The 11,800-nt window shown below is 45.7% G+C and overlaps 1 protein-coding gene across 1 annotated transcript; it reads right to left on the reverse strand.

The window, feature by feature from the left end:
- Nucleotides 1-2,951: 2,951 nt before the first annotated feature.
- LOC127314724 (large ribosomal subunit protein eL13y) lies at nucleotides 2,952-5,203 on the reverse strand. The gene is made up of 5 exons (XM_051345245.2): nucleotides 5,076-5,203; nucleotides 4,767-4,891; nucleotides 3,931-4,064; nucleotides 3,434-3,592; nucleotides 2,952-3,351 (listed from the first exon to the last, which is right to left on the reverse strand). The coding sequence occupies exons 2-5, from the start codon at nucleotides 4,873-4,875 to the stop codon at nucleotides 3,127-3,129; spliced, it is 627 nt and encodes a 208-aa protein (XP_051201205.1). The 5' UTR covers nucleotides 4,876-4,891; nucleotides 5,076-5,203; the 3' UTR covers nucleotides 2,952-3,126.
- Nucleotides 5,204-11,800: the final 6,597 nt, after the last annotated feature.

The raw sequence follows: 11,800 nt of genomic DNA on the forward strand, positions 1-11,800 counted from the left end.
TTCCTCCACTCGGTCTTGCAGGTCGAGGAGCATTGCCGTCGTTCTCCATTGGAACGGCTGCCTCTACACCGGTGTCGAGCCCCAGCGTCGGAGGGAGACGCCGCGTCGGGCTGTCGCGCCCACCTCGACCTCCTCGGCATCTGCCTCCTCCACCTCGGCATCTACCTCCTCCACCTCGGCATCTTCCTCCTCGACCTCGGCACGGACCTCCTTCACCATGTCATGGACGTCCTGCACCTTGCCGTCGACCTCCTCCACCTCCATCTTCATCGCGTCGCCATGGACCTCGCCCTCCTTCTCCATCTCCATGGTACAGCACTTGTGGGGAAGATGAGGCAATATGAAGAGGAGGCATGGCGTCGGCTTATATACATATGCATGGATGGAGTACTAATGCGAAGAGGAGGCAGATGGTACAGCACTATCTCCAACCGTTTCACACACAACATGCAAAAACTGAAACCCTTTCACATGCATGGAGTACTAGTGCGCGGTGGTTTCACATGCATAGAGTACTAGTGCGTGGTGGGAGATGAAAAGAGGAGTGTTTGCATGCAAAAATGAATTAGTTTACTCCCACATTAAATGCAAAATGTGCCTAGGAGCTGAGGGATTTTGGGACAAATATTTTTTGGGAATTTGCCTTGCGAACTGGGACGGAGGGAGTAGTAGATGTGTCTATCATGCCATAATAAAAATTAAAACCAACCAACAACCACCTACCCAATGTATTGTAATTTTTGAATATCTTGGTCCAAGGTACTAGCTGATTGGGTCTCATTTTCTCTCTCTCATTGGTGCATGCATTCTCTTTCTCTCCCTTATTGGTGCATGCAACCCCTTTCTCTCCCTCATTAAATAAAATTATGCCTTAGAGGTGGGGGTTATGGGACAAATAGTTTTTGAGAATATGACTTACACTCTAGGACGGAGGGAGTATGACTTCAAATCGTTTTTTAAGCAAAAACCGACTAGGAGTGTGGAGTACTTGTATCTCAAGTTCTCAACCGATTTAATAAAAGAAGACATGGCGATGTGGAGCCTTGCCGGGGCTAAGGCTTTAATGCTGCAAGAGTAGGATATGTACATTTGTGCTTGACCTTTAATCAAGTTTTTTTGGTTTGTAAGATCTCTGATAACTTCTCCTTAAAGCTGGTCATAGTGCATACTCCCTCCGTCCACAAATAAGTGGACATCTAGCCCCTAAAATTTGTCCACAAAAGAGTGTACTTCTATATTTCTAATGCATTTTAATTGCTTCTCGCTCGTCGCACGGAAATCAAACCCAATAATATTGAGTATATGTTCTTCTTGTTTTTTACAAACACTTAACTCATTGGAGGTGAACTAATTAAAGAGAGGAGATGCATCTTCCCAATGCATTTTCTACTTCACTCCATAATGTATCTTGAAAACCCCGCACGTACACTTATTTGTGGACGGAGAGAGTAGTATCATATTGTAGTATCATGCATATGATACTTATCTATGATACTATTACTATAATGGGTGGTATTATAGAGTAGTATCATAATCTTCTAAATTTATTGTTTTGTAGAATCCCAATACAAAATGTGTGTACAAGATCTATTTAGTATTAGCTTTTCTCGTAACGTGCGCTATGATACAGTATCCACCTATGTTACTCTAATCTTATCTCTCCTAATTAATTAGATGTCATATCAGTATTTTTGTGGGCCTAAAATACATGATACTACCTAAGATACTGGCACTATGACCAGCCTAACCAAGAATAAAAAATCTTTTGCCTTATTTCAAAAAAAAAGAACTGGTCAACAACTCCTCATAACTTCTGTACTTATCATGTGTAGACCTTTTTCTCGTCTGTGGTGACTTCGTCAATTTCAAGATTCGATCCGCCGGCTCAGTGTTTCGGAGGTGCTTATAGGGGTAGGGTGTGCGTGTGTGCGTTCATAGGGATGAGTGTATACGCGTGTATGTGAGCGTCTGCGTTTGTACTGTATTTCTCAACAAAAAAAAATTGCTCTTGGCGGTATAGACATGGTTATTTTCTGTTTGCTCAAGAATATAAAAGCGGACAAATTCATTGCAAGTGGTTGCACACCTATACTTGCGCCACCGGTATCATAAACACCGACTTGACTTTCTCCACCAATGGTATTGGGGCCAGGATAGCGCCAGAGTGGATGGACGGATGGGAGCTGTGGGCGCAACAGGATATGCTCTGTCTCTCGGATCTCGGTTAGCAAGTCGAAACGATCGGGTGATTGATTGATGAGCATCTTGCAACATGCAAAGAAGGCGATCGATCTGGCTGAGGCCAGAAAGAACGGCCGCAACTACTTCAGCCTTCGCTGCTGGGATAACCGTATAGAATCGAATTCGTGAAAGACGACGGGCATCCCTCTTGAGCGTAGAACACATTGATTCCATGGTCCAGGCGGTCCAGCCATATTGTTCGCTGCGTTTAACCAGCCTTTCCCCTGGCTACTTGGCCAACAATATACTCCCCACAAAGAAGGATTTTCTGGGGGTCATCAGTTCCATTTGTAGGAAAAGGAATTCCATCAGGACAGTTCATAATCTATGCATCTATTGTGCAAAACGCAACTAACTATAATTCTATAAATGGCATATATGGTCTAAACTTCCAAAACAACGTACATGGTCCAGATGAAACAACAACAATATCTTCATTCAAAGCATGCTCATCAGTATTATAAAGTATAGATATACATGATGTCCGAACTGCAACTAACATCCATTGTCTCAACATGAAATTAACTTAAATTTTCCGTACACAAGAATGATATGCAAACTGCAATTATTCAAAACACATGGTCATCAGTATTTTCACATCAACTTCTTCTGTCATATAAATAAACAACAGTACTGAGAGATAAAGAGCAAGCATCCAAATCTGCATGGTTTCAAAATAAATCGAAGGAAGAGCTGAGATTAACAAGATATACAACAACAGCACAAGGATAGGAATCATTAAAGTCGTAGAACAGCAGAGCATGCAAAAAAGTACCAGGTATCAACACAATCCGCTGGTCTTCTATTTCCAGCACCAAAACTAAATTCTGAACAAGTCATTGCTTATAACATTCACTAGCTGCAGGGTGAAACAAAATTATCGTATCACTTCTTCTCTTCCTTCTCTGCCTCAGCAGCCTTCTTCAGACGGGCACCAAGTTGCCGCTGGTTCATCCTCTCAACACGGAGCTTGCCATAAGCGTTGAATGCCTTCATCTCGTCGGTGACCTTCACGACCTCGACGGAGCGCTTTTCACCACGAGTAATTGGCATGTAGTCACCGTGGACCTGGGTGGCATTGGCAAGCTCTTCCGGGGTAGAATCGCCAGCCTGAGACAAGAGCTTAAACATCAGGAACAGAAGAACATCATATAAAATATAAATGTACACACATAAGAAACTGCAGACATACCTTGACCTTGCGAGCACACCTTGGGAAGATAACCAGCTTGGCCTTGTAGGTCTTGAGCCTAGAAACATTAGACTGCAGACCCTCAAGTGACTTGTTCTTGCGACGATGGTCCACAGAAATGCCAATGGTAGGAGCAAGCTTCTTTGGGATTCCTGCTGCCTGCACTTACAGCATAAAAGAACATCAGCAAAACGATAAAAGATGTTACATAATAGTAGCATGCATGGAAAATCATAGCAGCATCCTGATAGATAATAATCAGATCGCATGGAGAATACACTAAAAACACTAGTGTACATGCAAAACCTGAATGCATCATCTAAGGGGAATAGCCAAAGCTATCAATACAGCAAACAATCACTAGCATAAAGTACTCACTGAACGCACAATCAAGTATATCGAATTTGAGAACAGTGTAACAAACGCATGCATGACAGCAACTGATGCAGAAAAGAAGAAATACTAAACAAAGAAGCAATGTGGAAGAAACACATCACCTTCAGCTCCTCAAGGGTAAAGCCTCTCCCAGCCCTTGCCTTCATGTTGTACTTCAGAGTCTGGCATTGCACGACGGGGCGAAGAGGGCCAGAGGTAGGGCGAGGGAAGATCTTCACAGCCTTCTTTTGACGGGCTATAAACAAACAAAAATTGTTAGATGGTGGCTGGTTAGGGATACTGCACAGCATCACATTATTAAAGACCAAGTGTACCCATCTAAACAAACAAATGGAGATTTCACTCCATGCGCATCAGATGTATACCGAAATTCAAAAGGAATGCAAACTGCCATGGCACTGAACAGACATACTTCAGACATATTGCGGGTATCTAGCTTCCGGTTACAAAAGTTCAGGTGGGTTTACTGGAAACAATTAACTGGCCTGGTGATTAACAACAAATATTCACCAAGAAACACAAACACTCCCACCGTCTAAAAATAGATGTCTCAAATTTATCTAGATACAAATGTATCTCTAGCTAAAATGCATCAAGATACATCCGTATCTAGACAAAAATAAGACACTTATTTTTAGACGGAGGGAGTACTACACATAGAGAATTCAGGTGCCAGAAGAAGAATACATTTCTTTACTTCAGGGCGAATATAACTTCCGAGCATTGCATAAATAACTAAACAGATCAAATGATGGCAATGTGTGACAGACTAATAACCTATTCAAGCTAATACATGCATGTCAAGAAACGGGTTCAAATTTCACTAACCAGAATTTAACACTTCCTGTCACTGCAAACATGACTACTATCATCAAGCGATACATGACAAGTGTGTGCCTGATAAACATGCATACAACGAAAAAGGGCGGCTGCTCACCAATGCGGCGCCTCAGCTTGCGGGCAGGCTGGTTGAACCAGGTCTTGACATGGCTCTGCCAATCTTTTTTACAGTTGCCGCTGGGGATAACGTTGTTGTGCTTCACCATTTCGCCCCCTTCTTACCTGCACACGATCACGTCACCGAGGCAAACAGATCAGCACAGGAACAAAACAATGCAGCAAGTTATCTCCTCTGGGCAAGATCTAGTAAAATCAGCTTATCCAGCGCTTGCAAAGCATCATCGGGATAGAGGAGATGATTTCGTCAGACCGGGAAAGGGGAGGAGACGCGAGGGAGCGAACGAACCTGCACGACGGCAGCTGCGCGGCGGAGGCGGAGGACGAAGTGCGGCGACGGAGGAGCGGGCCTTTAGTCTAGGATGCGTGTTTATAAGCGACCCCTAGCTTGGACGGCCGAGATCTTCTCATCCTCCGACGCTGTTGCGCCTCGTGGGCCAGACTACGGAATATGGCCTGTTTTACCTAAACTCCATCCTTCTCTATTTTCAGTATGCCAACGGATGTCATTTACCTACCTTATCATGGGCCGGCAGCACATTATCATTTTTTTTCTTCCTTGTATCTGTGTCTCTAGTATTATTTATATTTTATATTTTAATTTTTTGCTTCTTTTTATTTTCAGACTTTTATTTATCTTCATTTGTAGTTTTTTTTACTTTTACATTCTTATTGCGGGTATGGGGAAGAGCCTGTCGAGCTCTACCTGTTTCTTCTCGAGATTTTGTTCTATCGTCTGGCAGGGAAAAAGCGAACCGTTATTTTCTTATTAATCAGCGGTGGCAGCTGTTGTAATTTGAGCGAATACCAAGGGCAATAGAAAAACGGATGAAAAAAATGGGGAGAAACCTTGAAAGGATCGTATGCCGCACCTAGAGGGGGGGTGAATAGGTGCTAACCAATTTTTAGTTCTTTTTCAATTTAGGCTTGACACAAAAGGTAAATTCTCTAGATATGCAACTAAGTGAATTTACCTATATGACAAGGCTAACAACTAAGCAAGAAATATCTAAACAATATAGAGATAGAATAGGATAGAGGTAACCGAGAGTGGAGCACGCGATGACACGGAGATGATTCCCGTAGTTCCCTTCCTTTGCAAGAAGGTACGTCTACGTTTGGAGGAGTGTGGTTGCTACGAAAGCCAAACCAACAGCCACGAAGGCTTCACTCAGATCTCCGGTGAGCAACGCCACGAAGGCCTAGCCCACTTCCACTAAGGGATTTTCTCGAGGCGGAAACCGGGCCTTTACAAGGTTCTTGGGGCACACATCCACAACCAAATTGGAGGCTCCCAAATCTGTTACAACACAACAATCAACAACAATACATCAACACAAATCAACTAGGGAACCAAATAGGAACACTAGCATGAGATCCCTCAAACAAGAGAGGGGGAAATGAAGAACGCTTCGGTGAGGATGTAGATCGGTGTCTTCTCCTTCGAATCCCCAAAGATCAAGAGATTTGGTTGGGGGAGGAAGGAGATCTTGCAAATCTTGAGTTTCTTGAGGTGGCTCTAATGGAGGTGGCTTGGCAGATTTCTTGTGTAATGATTGAGCAAGCAACCAAGGTAGAAGAAGGGGGTATTTATACCCCCTCTCAAAAATGAGCCGTTGCTGCTTCCGGGGGGCCGGATATTCCGGCCTAAGTAAGGGCCGGATAATCCCCCCCCCCCCCCCGGATAATCCGGCCATCGGGACAAAAGTGTGACATTATCCGGCCAAATGTCCGCCCTATGCCGTAGAAGCTTTTCTTCCGCTCCTTAGCCAAAAACGAGGGGGCCGGATATTTCCAAAATATCCGGCCCGGATAATCCGGCCTGGTACAATACCGGGACATTATCCGGCAAATGTCCGGCCCCCATACTGCGCTGCATTTCCTCGACGACTTAGCCAAAATCAGGGGGCCGGATATTTCAACAATATCCGGCCCGGATTATCCGGCCTGGCCAACTTTTTCTGATTTCTTTTGACAGACGATCAAATCCAACACACATGAATAAATAACTATGTAATCCCTGTACCACTTAAACAAACATTAGTGTATCACATATATTGACATCAAACACACAAAACATAATGTGAGAGATGTTCTTTCAATCTCCCCCTTTTTGGTGTTTGATGACAATATACGGATTTGCAAGGGAATCACTATAGAGACAAGCATGATGGCAAAGCATAGAGGCACTCCCCCTACATGTGTGCATATAAGTAATTTGCATTTGAATACAAATACACAACACATAGGAGTATGGTGCCTCAACACAAGAGATATCCAACATGAGCTCTAACAATAGACATTGACACATATGAAGTTGAGATAGGATGCAAGAAATCATACCCATGTGTAGATATATAATGCGGAGATATAGCATCACACATAATGTAACATCCTTGATCTCAACAAATAGAAATCCGAAAACCATAACAATGTCTCACACCACATAGCACATAGTTTTGAACGGCACACAAACAAACCAAATAGTTCAAATAAGAGGGAACACAAGCAATATAAGAATGATAAACGCATATGCTTGTGCCCAAACCATGCAAATCCCGGAGAATCCTAATAGAACACTTCTCCCCCTTTGGCATCGAGACGCCAAAAAGGGGACAAGCGCGACGCTACACGTCCCATGGGAATCACTCGGAGGCATAATCATCATCGGACTCTTGCGCCTCTTCTTCTTCTTCTTCATCAGTGTCAGGTGCATCCGGAGAACGACGAGAGGTGTTGGACCTTTGAAGGCAATCATCAAGATCACTCCAAGGAACCTGTGCAGAGTGCCATCCACTGTAACCCTGGTGAGCTGGAGGCTGAGGCGGGGGACCTTGATCACCACTGAGCTTGTGTAGAATAACCGCCTGAGTATGCTTAATCTCAGAACGCTCTCGGCTAGCTGCATAGTTCTCCTTATGGATCTCAATGTTCATGCAAAGGATGTGACGCTGAAACCAACTAAGCCGGGTCACTTGCTTCCTCATAGCCGGGACATCAGGATGACGAGCAGGAGCAAAACCACTAGAACGAGCAGCACCCATGAAAGTGTCAGGTGCAGGTACAGCTGAAGAGACTGGCTTAAGCTTGTAGGCCTTCTTGACATGGTGCTTCACAAGAGGATACCCACTCAAATCTTCATCAGTCACAGCCACATAGTTGTTGATGAGAAGCTGAATGTAAGGTGCATAGGGTATGGTGGTCCGGGAGACCATGGCATCATGGATCTCATGGAAGATAAAGTCCATGATATCAAGAGTGAAGTCCCGATCCTCATTAGGCTCACGAGCACACTTATAGCTGAGGTGCATAAGGTCCACAAGGGCTCCCCGGAGAGCGTCATTGTTACCACCACTTGGGCAAATGGTTGCCCGAAAGAACCGGAGCAACTGACTGTATATGGAAAGCAGCCCCTTAGTAAAACCAACTTTTCCCGCTGCAGTATAGAGATGCACAAGAGCATTCTTATCTGTCTGGTGTGGTCCATGAAGGCGACGACCCTCATCAACAGGAACTCCAAGAATACCAGCAAATCGGCGCAGAGTGGCACTGCAGTTGAAAGATCGAGATGTCGCCTAGAGGGGGGGTGAACAGGCAATTACAAACTCTTGCGGATTTGTCTTGTATGAATGCGGAATTAAACTATCGTTTAGTTTACAAGCACAAACCCTAAATATGCTAAGCTCAACTAAGTGTAACAATAGCAACTAGAGCTAAGCAAGATAGGCACAATATATATGTAGCACAAGTGATAGCAAGATATATGTACTTCAAGCACGATGGCTATCACAAGGAAAGAGAGCTCGGGTATAGAAATAACCGAGGCACGCGGAGACGAGGATGTATTCCCGTGTTCCCTTGCTTTGCAACAAGGTACGTCACGTTTGGAGGAGTGGAGGTCCCACGAAGGATTCCCCGCGCCACGAAGGCTCACCCTATTCTCCGAACCACACCCACGAAGGATAATGGCCCTTTCCTTATGGTTAGCTTTTCCTCCGCTCCGGAGATGGCAAGCTCCACAACCACTTCACAAGCTCCACGAAGAAGAAGCCCGGGCCTCTTCACAATCTTCTTGAAGAGATCACCGGAGCACCAATCACCAAGCCAACTAGGAGGTCACCCTCCAAGAGTAACAAGCTCACGGTCTCTCACTCGAACAAATCGTGGTGGAGAGCTCAACACTATGCAATGATGCAAAGCAAGAACACCGGAGGTGTTCAAGTCCTTCACACTCAAATCCCACCAAAGCAACGAATGCTAGGATGAGATTGGAGAGGAAGAACAAGGGGGAAAGTCAACCAAAGACTCCAAGATCTAGATCCCAAGAGATTCCCTCACTTAGAGAAGAAATGGTTTGGTGGAAGTGTAGATCTAGATCTCCTCTCTCAAATCCTCAAATATGAGCAAGAATGGTTGGAGGAATCAAGGGGGAGAGCAAGTTCTTCAAATAGCAACAATGGAGGTGAGAGAATGAGAAGAACTAAGGTCTAAAGGTGGAAGAAGGCCTATTTATAGTCCAAGAAGAAAAATAACCGTTGGGGAAAAAACCGAGTGAAAATCGCACAGAAAACGGCCCAAAAACGTGCCCCAGCCGGTTGACCGGAGCTGTGGCCGGACAGGCCGGTCTGGGGTCCGGCCCAGCCGGACCAGCAGCTGGGCGAGGCACGCAGCGCGCGTGGGCGGCGGATAAGGCTGTGGGCGCGCGGTCCGGTCCGAAATCCGGGTCGGGCGGGTGCCAGCCGGCGGCCCGGTAGGAGAACCGGCTCGTGGGCCGGGGAGGCAGCTGCCCGGTTAATGTCCTGGTCTGACCGGAGGGGGAGCTGGGCCAGGCTGGCACGTGGGCCGGTGGCCGCCCGGTCGACCGGGTGGGCCGGCGTGCGGGCCGGCAGGCCGGGCGGCAACCGGGGCCTTCCCCCCTTTTTTTCTTTTCTTTTTCTTTTTCTTCTTTTACCTTTTCTTTAATAACTATTGCTCCCGAACTCCGATTGACATGAAACCAATTTTGTTGGAAAGATAACGACGAATAGAACCCCAACAAGAAACGGTGAAGACGTCCAAACTCGAAAACGCAATAGAAGATGCATGCGGATTCCGTTTTCGATGAACTTGGGCTTGTTGTAAAGCTAGCAACAAGCTCAAGAACCTCACACAGATAAACACCAAGAAGCAATAAGGATATGCAAAGTATGCAAAGGATTGAGCTCCCTAAGACGATGTGATCAAGTTACCCAACCGAAAGTCCCTCTTAATAGTGCGGCTATGTATCCTATAATCCGGTCTCCCATCAACCACCTTGAGACCGGTAAAAGGAAAAACCTAGCAAAGCCATACCTTTGCCTTGCGCATCCCGCTTGATCTTGATGATAGCTCTTCAAGCTCCATACAAGCCGGTATGCCTCAACTTGATCATCGTTGCTTCGTGAAGACTCACAAATGCTCCCCCATACACCATGATGGGAAAGCTCCATAGATGTACATCTTCACATGTCCATTATCACCAATGGACGGCAAGCTTCAAGCATGTGATCCACTTGAGATGCTCATCTTGAACTTGCCCAAATCAACCTTGTATCTTCTCATACTCACTTAAGATAGAGCATGGCTAATATTGAGTTCCACATAAGAACTCCATCTTCATTTCTTCTTATTGATCATATCACATATATATATCTTCATACCGATGATCTTGATGCCAATACACAAGATATACCTTTATCTTCATGGCATCCATACTTAAATCCAACACATGGAGAGCAAGTAGTACCTATGGAATATTCCTTCATATAAACTCAATGAGAACATTAGTCCATAGGGGTTGTCATTAATTACCAAAACCACACATAGGGGCAATGTACCCTTACAGCAGTGAGTGGAGCCAGTCATCCATTCCATAGTGCGTTCCTCATCTTTCTTGATTGCCAAAGTGGCAAAGAATTGCTTCACCAAATCTGGGCTATAGTCACATTGAATCTTCATGATATCATGCAAGCCCAGCCTTCCAGCTACCCAGATTGCATCTTCAAAGTGATTGTTGACTGCCAGAATGTCAACATCGATAGCTTGCATGGGTCTCAGATTCTTCATGGGCTCATAGACATCCTTGTAGATGAACTCCTGCTCCATGCACCAGAATCTCCTGTCCTCTATCTCTTCATCCCTTGGAACATCTTCATACCAGTTCTTCAAGCGAATAGCGGAATAAGAGACTGGATCCATGGCCTTGTAGTTCTCCCTCACTTCCTTGTTCTTCTGCCTTGAAGTGACGGACTTGCGAGGTGCATTGGGTGTAAACTCGTCACTAGATCGATCATGCCTTGAGCGTCTCTGACCACCCCGAGAAGCACCACCTGTGAGAAGCAAAGGCGGGTAGCAAAGAGAAGGTAATGCTCATAAGTCATGTAAGATACAGTAATATACTCGAGAAACATGCTATAAGTCGGTACAAATCTAGACATGATAGATTGAAGCAAAAACTGCAGCGGCGATGAAGCTCCAGGCCGGATAATCCGGTGTCCCCTGGGGGCGGATAATCCGGCCTGGCCGGATAATCCGGCCTGCTCGGGGGGCGGATAATCCGGCCCTGCGAGATGTGCAGTTTTTCAATCAAAAACTTGTCTAAGACTAGATCGGCCTCATAGCATGCAAGAGGAGTACACTACACGTGATTTGGAACAACTAGACACCAATTCCACCAAGAAAATAGCACATATAAAACACAACATCTAGGGTTAGAGATTGTGAATCATACCCACATCCATTGTGGAAACCGCTTGGAGGAGAAGGTAGCTAGGGAGGAGATGCACCCGATCCACCCAAGAACTCCGAGAGGGGGCGGACGGAGCGTCTCCGGCGAGGAGGAGGAGGAGATCCGGCGGTCTTGAGAGGAGAAAGAGGAGAGAGGCGCGTGGGGGAGGTGTGAACCGTTTGGCCCCCCGCGGCCTCGACCTCAACCCTTTCAAGATCTGCCCAGGCCGGATAATCCGGCCCTAGCTTAGGGCGGATAATCCGGCCGGG

The sequence above is a fragment of the Lolium perenne genome, chromosome 7 (genome assembly GCF_019359855.2).
Source record: "Lolium perenne isolate Kyuss_39 chromosome 7, Kyuss_2.0, whole genome shotgun sequence".
NCBI lineage: Eukaryota > Viridiplantae > Streptophyta > Magnoliopsida > Poales > Poaceae > Lolium > Lolium perenne.

Excerpts from the sequence above, each read along its gene's own strand:
- LOC127314724 (XM_051345245.2), bottom strand. The coding sequence starts at position 4,875 with ATGGTGAAGCACAACAACGTTATCCCCAGCGGCAACTGTAAAAAAGAT. Across the intron at positions 4,065-4,766 it reads CAAGCTGAGGCGCCGCATTG|CCCGTCAAAAGAAGGCTGTG; the intron begins GTGAGCAGCCGC and ends GTTTGTTTATAG. Across the intron at positions 3,352-3,433 it reads GGTGTGCTCGCAAGGTCAAG|GCTGGCGATTCTACCCCGGA; the intron begins GTATGTCTGCAG and ends CTCTTGTCTCAG.